General features: G+C 44.1%; 1 protein-coding gene and 1 pseudogene across 1 annotated transcript in view; one reads left to right on the forward strand and one right to left on the reverse strand.

The window, feature by feature from the left end:
- Positions 1-1,149: 1,149 nt before the first annotated feature.
- Positions 1,150-14,994, reverse strand: part of IKBKB (inhibitor of nuclear factor kappa B kinase subunit beta) — a 543,710-nt gene continuing 529,865 nt past the window's right edge. The window contains exon 22 of the mRNA XM_078666224.1: positions 1,150-1,442. Coding sequence (XP_078522350.1) covers positions 1,374-1,442 — 69 coding nt within the window. The 3' untranslated portion in view covers positions 1,150-1,373. The remainder of the gene's footprint in view (positions 1,443-14,994) is intronic.
- Positions 5,621-6,795, forward strand: LOC144792010 (endogenous retrovirus group PABLB member 1 Env polyprotein-like; annotated as a pseudogene).

A 14,994-nucleotide genomic window follows, 5' to 3' on the forward strand; every position in this document is an offset into this window, starting at 1 on the left:
GCCAAATTCGGCAATGCCAATGCTGTACAACAGGAACAAAAGGCAATGGTAGGGCCAATAGCGTCAAAGGCATCACTATAGTAGGGTAGAGGAGATAAATGGCAAACAGAAGAACAATACCTCCAGGACAATTAAGGAGGAAGGCATCCAGTGAGGAAAAATAGAATGTCAGAAACAAAATAAATATCGTGCAGGCAAACTACAGCGAGGACAAGAAACTACAGAGTAAACGGGTACAAGAATGCTGAGCAAGAAACATGAATGCAGTACGAAGGTGAAGTTCATGACAGACTGATGTCACAAAATATTGCAATGCACTGCATTCACATTTCTATGTACTTTTTAAAGTGAAGCCATGCTGGTATTTCCTGGAATAATTTATTAACTACTATGTCAATTTTGCTAAGTTTTTTTAGAGGAGTTTCATTTTGAAGATTCACTGAAAAGTCTTGATTTTGTTTGCTACAAAGTGCACTTTTGAGCTGCCACCCACAGCCGAAATCTGCCCCATTAACATACTGCATGATAGACAATTGCAGCAGTTGATCCTAATTACAGGGGCCCAAGTGTTGTTACCTGTGGAGGACCTAATGGCTTCGCCCCAAAAATCTATGCAGCCCTCATCACCAGAGTTCCTTATGTCCCCACAAGGTGTCTTGTGTGCGAGTGTGTGTGAGTTTGCGTGTGAGTGATTGAGAGAGAGAGCACGCGCAATGGATGAGTGGTAAGAAGATGGTGCAGTTAGAGTAGTTGCAACAGTGTGTACCAATTTGGATTTCTCGACACCTCTTAACTGAGCAGTTCCCCGATAGCTGCTTAGCTCACAGGACATATTCCTCTAACTTGAGTCGCCGAAAAATAGCTGAAATATTTAAGACAAAAGATTCCTGAGACAAAAAACATAGGAGAAAGATTTTTATGTTCTATGCAGTCATATTCTGAGATGAGCATCCTATGAGAATTGGATACTCCAACTCCAGTTGCCACCCGAACACAGATACAAAATGTAGACTTTCTGGTGTTAATCTCTACTGTAGAGAACACTGCCCAAAAAGACACCAACGCCAGGCCTCAAGAAAACAAACCAAGACATGGAGGCACAGCCCCAGCCCCAGCCCCAGACATTCCATATACTACTAAGGGGCGACGTAAATCAGAAAGGCTTTATTCCTCTGCATCAAAAATAGGAAAATGTGACAAACATGATTTGCAAAACTATACAAAGTGCACTCCCTGCTTCCATCCACTTAATCTCAAGATAACAATGCACTTGGGGTTTTCAGCGTTACACCAGGGTGTAGTGGCGTTCGTATTCGATGTTGCCTAAGGCACAGAGTCGTTTTCCAGATGGGGTCATTCTTTGGCGTGTTCTCTCACGTTGGGATTTGCCCACAGCCGTTTCTTTCCTCTTCTGGGATCTGAAGCCAGCTCCAGTCCAGAGACTGTGAGGGAAGGAATATTAGAATTAGAAGGGATTTCTGAAAAATTAGATTGACAAAGCATCATCTCAAAAGCAAGGCCAGGAAAAATGTAAATAATGTAAGAGAAACTGGCAAGAGGCAGATAGTAGAGAAGTGGCATTTGAGAACTACGTATGAAAAGAGTAGGAATCATAAATGAAGGCAACAGTTCATTGGGAGGAAAAGAGAAACACAAACGTAATTGATGAAAGGTAGAGATGAGGAAACAACGGTGAGAAAGAAATTGCAAGCATTGATAAAGTCAATAGGTCTCGCCTATGATGAGAGCTATTGGTTTTGGCGATATTTTATAGCCCTGCTGTACAGCATCGTGGATACTTTTCAGTGTGGGTCTTAACAGTGCATTAGCGCTCGATGCAGCTCAGTACTTTTTTATTATTATTTTTAGCCATGCTGCACAGCAGCCACGCTGCAATGCAGCAAGGCTACAAATGATTGTCAAATTCAGAAAATCCAATGCTGTGCAACAGGAACAAAAGGCAATGGCAGGGCCAATAGCCTAAAAGACAAGACCTATTGGCTTTGCCACTTCTGGTTAGATCTTGGCACAACACTCCTGTGATTGTGAGCAAATCAGTTAATCCCCCTATGCGTTAAATAGAAAACAAATATGTCATTTAGCAAAAAATCCTATCAAATAGAGAAAGCAATTGCACCCATGTCTTCGTGAAAATACATTTGGAAACAGATAACATCTGCTGTCACAATAAAATCCATTTCAAATTAGAAAAGGGCTTCTTTGACGTGTGTGGCATAGTAAAACATAGCAGAAATGGCAAGAGGTTCAACAAGGATGACACAGAAGAAAACTTAATAAAAGTAGTACCTCAATCATAGTACCGGAAGGACAGCAATCAAGCTGACTCAATCCGAACTTGGTCCATGCTCCAGCCGAAAGAAGAGTTAGTAAAGACAGCACACAGTACCCAATTATAAGGCAGCAAATAAGAGTGACAGTGAAGAAAACAAATGGTAAGCAATGGGTGGGCTGCAAGCCCCTTGTTGATACAAATTTTCTCTCAAGTGTTGTCGCGAGCAACACCGAATTACTAAATATTGCCCTACTTACCTATAAGCAACTTATTTTTCACTTGAATGAGTGGATCCTTTGCAAAGCTCCAGTGTGGCAACACATTCCCAACCAACCAACTATTGGGGTGCTTTGTGCAGTCACTAAGCTACTGAGGTCAGATGTCTCAGATTCACTGGAAGAGTTCTGCCTTTGCGCAGTTATCTCAGAGTCCCGAATTTGTTCTCCAAATCTTTTTTAAATAAAAAACATGTCCACGGTCTCCAATATGTTGCCGGGTCAGAGGGAAAACCTAGAGGAGGAGATCTAACTGCAGAAATTACATGAGGCCTCCAACATATGGCTCGCAGGAGGTGCCTGGGACTGGACGGAATCCTAGTAGACATATTCCGCCAATTTGCTCCCTAGGCTTCTGGATACTTTCCAGGAAGCAAAAGCAAGTGGTATCCTACCAATACACATGTGGGAGCCTTTGATAATAATTCTCCTAAAGTTTAATAAAGACCAGAGGGACTCCTGAGTCCTACCATTCACTGACCATACTTAATGCGGATGTTAAACTTCTTGTCAAAGTACTCGCAATGCATCTGGGCTACATAGTCATACACTTAGAGAACAATAACCAGTGTGGAATTATGCCAGGGAGAGCCACTCATATAAACCTATGGAGGCTTTCCCATGTAATGCATACCACCCAGTTGGGGAAGCAGGATTGGTTGACCTGGACATTGAGAAAGCATTTGATACTCTGTCTTGAGAGTATCTGTGGGGGGTTCTGTGGAGAAGGGATGGTTCTGGGGTACTTGTCGTGGGTGCGCCTCTTATATGCGGAACCCAGAGCAAGAGTGCGTTCTGGACAGGTGATATCTAATGTGCTTAGCATAGAGAGAGGAACGAGGCAGGGATGCCCACTATCCTCACTCCTCTTCGCGCTGGCCATGGAGCCCTGGGTTGTGTACCTGACGAATCAGCTCCAGGACTGAGGAATACGAGTAGGGGCACGACTCGAATTGTGTCTATGTATGCAGACGATCCCCTTGTATATGTGAACAACCCAGGAAGGTTGGTGCTGTGCATCCTGCAACTTGTGGCTGAATTCGGGAGGGTGTCTAGTCAACAGGCACAAGATGGTTACTTTCCCATGACGTCCTTGGCAAACCGAGGGGCAACTGATTACCCAAAAGTAAGACTACCCTGGGAGACGTTGCAATTCCCCTACCTGGAGGCACAGATTGTGCATGACCCGCAACAGCAATATGAGTTTAATATGGAATGGGTGGTGGACGGCCTCCCTGCGACTGCTAAATTTGAGAACACCCTGCTGCTGTCCATTATGGGGAGAGTGGCGCTCAGAAAGATGATATTGCTGCTCAGGTGTCTTTGTATTATACAAAACTTGTTCTGTGCCCTATCAAACCCCCTATTTCCAGCCTAGGAACAAAACAAACTGACATCTGCTTATCACCCCTAAAGTAAAGGAACAGTGGAGTGCCTGAACACCCTCCTTAAGAATAAAATAAGCAAACTATGTGCTACTCTGAAAAAGAAATAGTTTTACTGTCTACCACTAGGTTTGTATGCCCTCAGAAATCAGTCAAGAAGTGTGCACCATAGCAAATAATTACAGGACATCCCATACCCAACCTTTTAATGATAGCGAGCAAAAGACGGAAGCCCATAAGATAACTGTGGTTTTAGGGGATGAAATGACTTCTTTGTCCTACTTAATGAAATCTGTAAAGTTCTTCTGTATACAAGTATTGCGAAAGGAGAAGACCACCTAAGAGCAGCAGACCAGTCCGATACCCATTGGCCAGAAAGTCTATGTGTGAACTTTAGGCCAACAACGGAAGGATCCCAATTACAGCAGCCTCTTCTCAGTGACAATGAGCACCCCTACTGAAGTGAAGGTGGAGGGCAGAAAGCCATGGATGCATAGGAAGGATGCGCAACTGGACCCTACCCTACCTTGCCATAGACATTTCCACTGACAGAAAGGGAGCAAGAAGGGGAAAGCGAGACACAAGAGTGACAATGTCTCCCTTCAAAGCAAAGCCCGAGTGGAGTATTTTGTCGACTCAACTAGTAGACAGTTATGTATTGCTGTTTTGTCTTTCTTCCTATGTTTTCTTATTTTCCAATTACAGCAGCCTCTTTTCAGTGAAAATGAGCACCCCTACTGAAGTGAAGGTGGAGGGCAGAAAGCCATGGATGCATAGGAAGGATGCGCAACTGGACCCTACCCTACCTTGCAGTAGACATTTCCACTGACAGAAAGGGAGCAAGAAGGGGAAAGCGAGACACAAGAGTGACAATGTCTCCCTTCAAAGCAAAGCGCGAGTGGAGTATTTTGTCGACTCAACTAGTAGACAGTTATGTATTGCTGTTTTGTCTTTCTTCCTGTTTTCTTATGGTGGCAGCTTCCTTGAAATGGTATTTTACTTCATGTATGCGATTATGCAATAGCATTACACGTTTGCAGGGAGCAGTACCTGAATATAAAAATATATCCCATAGTGTTCATGCTGGCTTATTAGATAATATGGGGTCTCAGCATATGATGGAGATAGATACGCAAACTTCCAATTCCTTTTGTTTTGTTTGCTCTTTGATTCCACACCCCGCCGATTCGAATAGGTTATTCTAGTCCAAGGAGGTATACCTTCAAATATTACCATGAATCTATTAAATCGTTTTCGCTATAGAATAAGAGTGCAAATGCAACCACTGCAGGTTAGACAGGGAGCACTTTTAGTAAACACTACGCAATAGGAGAATGAGTTAGCAGATGTAATGAATGTCCTAACAGACCACAAAGAGCTAGTAATGAAGTTAGATGCAATGGCTAAGCCAGGGATTATGTGGTACAAGGATAAAAATTGGAGAGCTATGATATTGCAGCAGGGATTTTTTAGGGAAATTCAAACGTATGCGTCTCTGCAAGAATTACTGCGCCACAACCTGGTCCCACGATTGTCGGGAAAGGCCATATTTTCGATTAAATAGGTCAGCATACGTTCATGGTCATTAGCACCATTGCGTTACACATGGGTGCAGGGCCCTTTCTTTATAGAAGGGAAACCAGGCTGGCAATAGCATTAGACACATGTCTGGCAGTGTGGGATAAGAATATATCTAGACTACCCTGGATACAACTACTACAACTCTTCAAGCAGGTAGACAACCCATTCTTTTCGCTTTGTGTTTCAGGGGAAATGGGATGGTCCCGGTGGGAAAGATCATCAATCACAATGTCACAACATACAACTCTGACATGCAATGGGCCACGTCCATCCTAATGGAGTTCTACTCTAATTTTTGCGAGTGGCTGTATACGCGACTTTCTTCAGGATGGCAAGGACTCTGCTCTTTGGTCACTGTGCACATTCCCTCCCTGGTGATTCCAGGAGTCGACAACTCAGAACTGCAGGACCATCCCATAAGCCATCCAACAACCTTGCTCTACCTTCTTCGGAGGAAGAGAGCTGCAGAATATTACGGTACTTACAGCCTGGTAAGATGTCCCGCAAGAGTATAGGCTGTTCAGTGACACATATTCTTCGGTAGCATCCTGCCGTTCATCCAAGCAAAAGCATCTGTGCGCTGGCTCCAGATAACACGTTGGGTGTTGATGAAGGCCATCAACGCCACTGAAGACAGCTTCAAAGTGATTAAAGAAGAGTTGCGAGTGACGAGAGTAATGATTATGCAGCATACCCATGTTAGAATTAATGACGGCTATGGAAGGAGGAGTGTGTGCCAAGATTCACACGGCCTGTTGCATGTATATACTGGCCAATGACGCCAACAACAGGACACTCACCGAGGATATACAAGTTCTGCATACTTTGCAAAAGAAGATGGTGGACGAGGGAGGTGTCCCCAACAAATGGCATGCAGGGTGGTTAACTGGTACCATCCTGGATGTCAGGACTATTTAAGGCCTTGTTGCCTGTTCTTGTGATACTGCTCTTAATGGTCTGTGTCCTCCAGATAGTGATAGGATGTTGCAAAATTGTTAGTCAGAAGTTAGGAGGCATGTTTACTAATAGGTTGGTCAAAATAATGCAGAATGTTGAGGAGAATGTATATACATTGAAGACTCCAAGCAAAGGGGAAGGTGAAGAAATAGTTGAAAAATCAACTAAACGGGGGAATGCTATAATTAATGTAGAAAATGAAGAAGGCCCACTCAGGTCAATGCAAGTATCAGTCAAAAGACGTGAACAGATGTATGTATTGAAGGAGCAATACATGCCTAAGCTACCTGCAATAGTAGAATAGAAAAGCAGAGTAAAATGGACCAAAACAGAGTTAGCTAACTGGGTAATACTTCTAAAACCAGTTCCAAAGACTAAATATCCAGTCACTTACAGACAAACCAGGGAAGGCTATCACTTCTCCCTAGTCCATTTTGAACAAAACGAAGCTATGAACTTGAAAGGTCCTGAATAACTTCACACAAACGATGTGGAAAATCAGATACTAAATGAGCAAGGAGCGATCTTACTCCAAACAAATAACATACCCTGGATCTGAAGCCCTTCCTATAACTAGGAAAGCAGAATACAACATAATGCGATATTTAATTACAAGTCACCCATGGGACTCCAGACCTACATCACTCACGTAAATTGCTAATCTGCTCTTGGAACATTGCACATACATTAATCAACATCACATAATTTGTTTCCAAGAACAAGTTACTTACTTTCAGTAATGCTCTTGTTGGTGGATACTCTAACAGCATATGTTTCACCTTTGACTAATCCCTGGGGGTCATACAAGATTCAGAAGCTTTTCAACGCAGTGCATTTAAGGTCTGGTAGGTGGCATTGTACACTTTCGCACTGACTTTATTTAGCTCTGGAACTGACAGAGTGGACTTGATATTGGCGCCACAGCTACCCCCTGATGCCAGTTTCCTTCTTGACACTGTCTGTGCCACCAGACATTGAGCCCAAAAATTAATCAGAGGTACAAGTGTGCAGATTTCTGGATTAGGACCTTTGAGATGAGAAAAGGGACCATTCTGCAAAACAGCGAGGTGGAAGGGCAGTGAGGAGTCGGCAATACAATAGAATATCCAACAGAAAGCCTTACCTTAGTAACTTGTTCTTGTGATTGATACTTCTAACATCAGATTCCTCACCATCAGAATAGACACCAAAGAAATACCTCCCATGGTAGTGGGTCTGTGAAACGGCTCTGATCAAAACACCCTGCCGAACTGAATGCCGGACTGGACGAATGGAGAATTTCTGTTTTCCAAATGTCTCCGTCCTTTTCAGCTCTCTGTCCGAAGCTGTTGTGGGAAAAAACTGGAGTTCAATTTACTGTTAGAGGACTGAACCACCAAACTCTTAGGAGTAGGATGCGGAGTTAGGAAATCAGGGTCACCTTGAGCTGGCTTGTTGTGTCTGCCAATCTGCCTGTTCAGTGGTGGACATGTGCCAATCAATGTCTCAGTCATGGCATAATTTAAGGGCAACAAGGGTTCAAAGGATGCCTGCCCTGGTTGCAGCATCTCTGTAGGATGCTATTTCTGACTTTCATAAAGGGAAGCTGTAGGTCCAAGACCTCCACTGCACGTCTAATGACCAAAGCGAAAGAAGCACTTTCTTCAGCTGGCGGTCCAGGGGGAGAAATCCGCCCAGTATCAGGGGATGTATTGAGCCCACTAGCCTATTTTAAGTCCAAATACAAATTGTCATCATCATAGCTGCAGCAGCGTCTATGTCAATGAGACTGGTGCAGAATTCAGCACTGGGGCAAATTTTGGCACATTCCGTGCTGAACTCAAACTGGTCTTGAGGGGAACAGACGCTGTTGACAATGGATCCTCCAGCAGCAGCCAAACTGTAGGCCCCTGTGAATCCTTGGGGCCTGAAGGTGTACCAAAAGGAACAGCAACAGTGCCAAAGATACGCAACATGGCCTCCCTGAAGCGCTTCATCTTTTGCAATGTTGCAGATAACCCTAGGAATTTGGGGTGCATCGGTATCCATTCTGGAATTGGCTCCAGCGAGCGCGACTGAGAGGCACATTCACACCCCTTCGACTTCTCTGGACACAGAAAGTGGTGAGATGGGGACAAGTCCCACTTAGCCTTTTTGTGTTTCCTCTTCAACTTAGATTTGGACTAACCCACAGACTGACCGCAGAGGCAACCTGTCTTGGGAAAGGGAACAGGTCCAAGCTCTCAACTTTGATTGGGAGTTGGACTTGCGTGATTTCTTCTGGTGTTTGACTATGTACAAGTAACCTTCAAGGAACACCCAAGGGCTCATGAGGGCACATTCATCACCTGAGCTGGAATCGCGTTCTGAGCCCAAACACCAAAGGTGTACCAGATGGGTATCTGTCACAGACCTCTGTTTGCGACAGTCTCAGCATGGGTCAAAACCTGCAGTCATTGGATGGGACATAGTTTTATTGTAAACTGGTATCCATTTGGAAGAAGGCGTTTTTGACAAAAAAGTTCATCAAATGATGACAAAAAGAAGAGCAGAGCTCCTGATCTGCATCTGAGGGCGCAGAAAGAAAGGAACTGACTTCAGCACACAGGAGTAACATGTATATTGGCTCCCATCAGCCACTTGTAATGCAGGAATAAGTCAATGCAGAGTCTCACAATGCCACCTACTGACGCACTGCTGTGAAGTGCTTCCAGATGCAGTTTGCTACTATGAATATTCTAAAGGGGAGGGATCTTCGATTAGAAGTAACCAACAGAAACTTGAACTACTTCTATCTTCAATCTTAGTCTCAATTCATGCAATCAATCAAGCAAGCATTTGTTAAGCGCGACTACTCACCCATAAGGGTCTCAAGGATGTGGGGTGGGGAGTTGCAGGTTTCAGTCCATCAAGGAGGTGGTCCGTCAAAGAGCCAGGTCTTGAGGTCTCTTGCGAAGATGGGGAGCGATGTTGTCCTTCTGAGATGGAGTGGAAGGGCGTTCCAGGCCCGGCCGCGAGGAAGGAGAAGGAGCGGCCTCTCAATCTGGTTTTTCTGGTGCATGGGACCACGGCGTAGGAGAGCTGGGCTGATCGCAGGGTCCTTTGAGGTGCGTGGAATTTGAGTCAGCTTTTCATGTACGCTGGTCTGGTGTTGTGGAGGGCCTTGTGTGCGTGGGTGAGCATCTTGAAGGTGACTCTTGCCTCGATGGGGAGCCAGTGGAGTGTGCGCAGGTGCTGGGAGATGTGGCAGTGTGTCAGCTGGTGACCAGGGCGTGAGTGATGTTTTTTTTGTGTATCATGTATGACATTTCTTTGCAATGATTTTTATGTTGTCTACTTTCATGGTTACTGCTGTTTAACCGAATAAAGTATTACATGAATGAATGAGTGTTCAAGGGGGAGCCATTTGAAGGTCTTACGTAGGAGGCGGAGGGTGTGTAAGCAGGAGGACGAGAGAGAGTTGATCTGGCAGTCCAGTTTGAGCTCGGAGTCCAGGATGATTCCCAGGTTGCGTGCGTGGTCCGTGGGGGAGGGCGGGTTTCCAAAGGCGGGGGGGGGGGGCACCAGGTGTCATTCCACACGTTGGGGTGTGGGCCTATGATGAGTATCTCCGTCTTGTTGGTGTTTAGTTGTAGGCAGCTGTTTATCATTCATTTAGCGACGGCTTCCATAGCTTCTCGAAAGTTTTGTCTTGCCTTGTTGGGATCTTTGGATAGGGAGAGGACGAGTTAGCAACAAAAAAGTATAATGGGAAGACTGAATGGCCAACTAACTATACCAACAACCTTAACATTCTAGACTTCAAACTTATTTAAAAATCCAAACTTCACTTGACAGTATGTTTAACATTTCCAATGAAAGGCAGCTTTTATTCATTAACATCTATATTTCTAAAAAAAACCTACAAAAATACGGTAGTATTGTGAACTTTGACCGCAGACATTGAGAAACTAATAAGAATATTTGCTAATGCTAACAACATTATAACAGGCGATTTCAATGTCAATATGGCTATATTCAGCCACACAATAAACATCAATGGAAGACACACTAGACTTTCACTATTCTATTTCACAGACTATTGATAACTCAAAGTCTACAAAATTGGCTAGGAAGGAGATTGGCTCCCTATTTTTTAACTTAGGCTCATGCTCTCTGAATGGGAGAGCAGAAAATGATCGACCAACTCAAAAAACTTTTCACCCCTCAAATTTTAAATCGATCACTGACCAAATGTTTGTACATACTTGGGACTTCAGTCAAAGAAACATTTTCAAAATGATCAAAAGAAGAGAAAGTGACTATTAACTGTAAAACATTACTCTTAATTGGATTCACTTGCAGTTCAATAAGGCAAGAACACCCAACCTAATCTACCATTTCTTTTTAGCGTTGCTATTATAACTGGGCAAAGGGCACTGGGCACAGGGCTCATTCACCACACCGCATTGCACGTCTCCCGCTCCGACCCCAGTCCACCGCAGCTGTTGGCTGTTTGAGTGGAGGGCGGACCGGCACAGCGTGACACGCCCCCCCGATGCCAGAACAAACAAAAGGGCTGAAACCTCAGAGAGACGCGATTCAGGAACTTGGTTAGTCGCGTTACTGCAGGCATTGCTCTAAGCTTTTAAAAACCTTATCTACCATTTCTTTTTAGCGTTGCTATTTTAACTGGGCACAGGGCCCATTCACCACTTATTGAGAAACTCACCGCGCCACACTGCGCGTCTCCCGCTCCGACCCGGTCCACCGCAACTGTTGGCTGTTTGAGTGGAGGGCGGACTGGCACAGTGTGACACACCCCCCCTGACGCTAGCCTACGGGAAGCATAAATTGACCTATGTCAGGTACGCGCAGCGGGCGCGCCAAAGGCAAGCCCGTCCCCGCCTGGACCGGGCCCAGGGCCAGAACACCTGGACCTGCTACTGAACAAGCAGTATCCTTTCATGAATTGAATCCATAAACCAAGACACATGCCTGCAATTATAAATACCCGGTCGAAAAACTGAAGGCTCTCCAGAAAGAGAAGTGGAGAAGTGTGGCTCACTGGTTAGAGGAGGCAGACCCTGAAGCAGAGGTCAGACCCGGGACCAGGGTTCAATTCCCAACGCGGCAGGGTCTTGAGCCCAAATATCCACGGACTCGATAATTCTCGTTTCGGTGCCTACTTGAATCACGGGTTCACACTCTGCATCTGCAGCTCTGGGCATTAGCCTGCTTAATCTCCACTACGGCCCCCCCGCGGCGGGATGCCTGGCTTTCACCTTGGGGAAGCCAGGACGGGTTCCCAAGGCAAGCGCCGAGATGCCTACGGGTAATCGAGCGCTATATAAGAACGCATAATAATAAACCGATGATGCCTAATTGCACTATAACCCACTCTATTGAAGAGTTTACAACATGCGCTCATTGCGATTTTAGTTTTACTCCTAATTCAGAAGCGAGGATTGATAATGTGTTTCTTGATCCTAATCCACAAACTCTACAAAATAAATCCTTCACTTTTATCAGTATTAACTGTCGCTCGCTGCCAAAACAGAAGTCTGACATCTTCGATTTATTATTTAATGACCAACCTGATGCAGTCTTTCTTACAGAAACCTGGCTCCATGAGAGCTCAGGTCCAGATATTGCAGCAGCATTACCTACCAATTACGCCATAGTAAGGAAGGATCGAAATGCAAAAATAGGTGGAGGGATAGCGATTATTTTTAAGAACATATTCAACTGCGACTCTGAACATCTTGGTTTTCCTAATTGTGAAGCTGCACTTTTCAAGCTGACTCTCTCCCCCAATTTTACCTTTTCAGGCATACTTGTTTACCGTCCCCCCAGATTCCGCATCAGCCTGGCTTTCGACTCGCCGAACTCATTGCTCCATATACCACAAAAACAGCCAATTTCACCTTTCTAGGAGATATAAATTCACATCTAGAAAATACAGCTTGTAAAAATAGCTCTAATCTTCTTTCTGATATGACCTCCCTGAATCTTCACTTATTAAACTCTTGTCCGACACATGCTGCTGGGCACTTTTTGGATCCTATTTTTTCTAATCTAACAACGATTTCCTGCTCACTGGCCCTTCCAACTAGTTGGTCAGCCCACTACTTGATCAAATTTGTTCTTACACTTCCAATATACAATTCCACCACTATTAGCTCACAAGGGGCACTGAAAAGAAATTGGAAAAAAATTTATATAAATAGGCTCAACGATCTTTTAGACTCCCAAAAACCATTGTTTGTGCAAAATGTAGATCATTTCTCATCCTCAGTGTCAAGTTGGCTCACTGATGCCATAGATACTAGTCTACCTCTGACCAATCAAAAAACAAACAACCATCGTTCACCCGCTCCATGGTACGACGAGTCACTTAAAACTGAACAAAGTAATTGTAAGATTTTAGAGAGAAAATGGAGAAAAGATAACGCTTCTGCGTCTAAGTTGATCTATAAAAATGCTTTGAATAAATATCAAACTCTGCAAACAGACACGAGTAAACTTTGTTACTGTGACTATTTCTAAAGCGACTAATTGTTCTAAAACTCTGTTTAACACTGTAAAGTAACTCGCCGGATCCAAAAGCTTAATGCGGCCTCCTGCATTGACTCAGACTAAATGTGAGGAGTTAGCCTCCTTCGACATTCACAAAGTCGACAAAATTGACCAAGATATTGTTTTGGAACAGACAGCACATCAGATCATAGTTCATCCATTACAACCCCCGCTAGATATGGCGCATTCTTTTCCTAACCAGGATGGAAAACTCAATGACTTGGATCACTCCGTAATGACTTGGCCTCTACTTACAACACAAAGCGTAATTACACTCTTAAAGAGCATCAAATCTGGATCTCCAAAAGACCCATTTCCCATATCTATAATTAAACAGTTAAACACCTCTGTATTATCTGTGATAACCCACCGCCTAAATACATCAATAGAGGAATCTATGATTCCTTCAACATGGAAACATGCAATGATCCATCCCCTTCTCAAGAAGGAGAATGCGGACCCAGAGATATCCAGCAACTACCGTCCTATATCATTGCTCCCCGTGTTGTCAACATTTTTGGAAAAACACATTCACATACACCTAACTCAATATGCCATAACACACGGTCTTCTTCATTCATCTCAATCAGGCTTCAGAGCAGGCTTTTCAACTGAAACCACCCTGCAACACCATTTAAACAACAGGCATACAGTGGCGCTCATCTTATTGGACTTGAGCGCCGCATTTCATACGGTATCCCACACGGTGCTTATAAATACACTCAAGTCATAGGGTATTGGAGGGACCACCCTAAATTGGCTCATTGCCTTCTCTGCAAATCGTACCTTCTAAGTCTTCTCCCAAACTGCCTGCTCTGAAGCCCATTCTTTTGCTCATTGGGTGCAACAGGGATCCATCCTCAGCCCCTAATTATTTAATCTTTATGAAGCCCACTGGCTGAGAAATCTGGCTAATCCATGTTTTCCTATGCCGATGATTCTCAGAATATTTTCTTCCTTTCTTCACATAACACAACTACAACCTCCACTCTAAAAACTGCTCTAAATAACATAGCACCATGGATGCAAAAACATTTTTATAAACTAAATGGAGAAAAAACGGAGATACTAGTACTGGGAAAACAAAAAGATCTCTGGAACCAGCAACATTGGCCATGCAAAATGGGTGACCTTCCATCCCCCTCACCACAAGTTCGCAACTTAGGTATCATAATTGATGATGCACTTACTATGCATCCACAATCAGTTAAAGTCGCAGCAACTTGTTTTACCATCATTAAATGCCTGCAAAAAATGTGCTGGATGCTACCAGAAGCAACAAGAAAAACCGTAGTCAATGCCTTAATTACATCAAGGCTTGACTACGGCAATGTGCTCTACGTGGGATCAAATAAATCTGTAATCCATAGACTACTGATGGCCCAAAACGCCGCAGTTAGACTCTTATGTGGAGTCTCTAAAACCACTTCCATCTCGGCCTATTGACGCAAACTACACTGGCTGAAAATCGAGAACCGAATAAAATTCAAGGTACTTAATTATATGCACAAAATCAAATCTCGTAGTGCTCCCAGTTACCTGCTAGCACTGGCCAAGCCATATTTTCCCTCTCGCAATCTCCGGTCAGCCTCCCAAGGAAGGTTCGTTGTCCCGAAATTTAAATTTGCCCGGATTGGCGGCAAATCCTTTTTGTTTCTAGGCCCTTCACTTTGGAACTCGCTCCCCACTGCTCTTCATAATGAGACAAACCATATCTAGTTCCGCAAGTCATTAAAAACCTGGCTGTTCAACAAATAGAATGCTTTCTGTCAACATGCCTTGACCTGCTTTTTTGCGCCGGGAAACCCTTTTTGGGTAGCTGTCGCGCATTATAAATTTAAAAACGAAACTAAACATGGAGGCCATTACAGTCAAGCGTACAAGGAAGGTGGGTTAACCTCCAAAATTCGACCGGGCAACAGTAAGACATCCAGCATATGCTGATGAATTGGTCATATTTTTGCTA

The sequence above is a fragment of the Lissotriton helveticus genome, chromosome 11, assembly GCF_964261635.1.
Source record: "Lissotriton helveticus chromosome 11, aLisHel1.1, whole genome shotgun sequence".
NCBI classification, from domain to species: domain Eukaryota; kingdom Metazoa; phylum Chordata; class Amphibia; order Caudata; family Salamandridae; genus Lissotriton; species Lissotriton helveticus.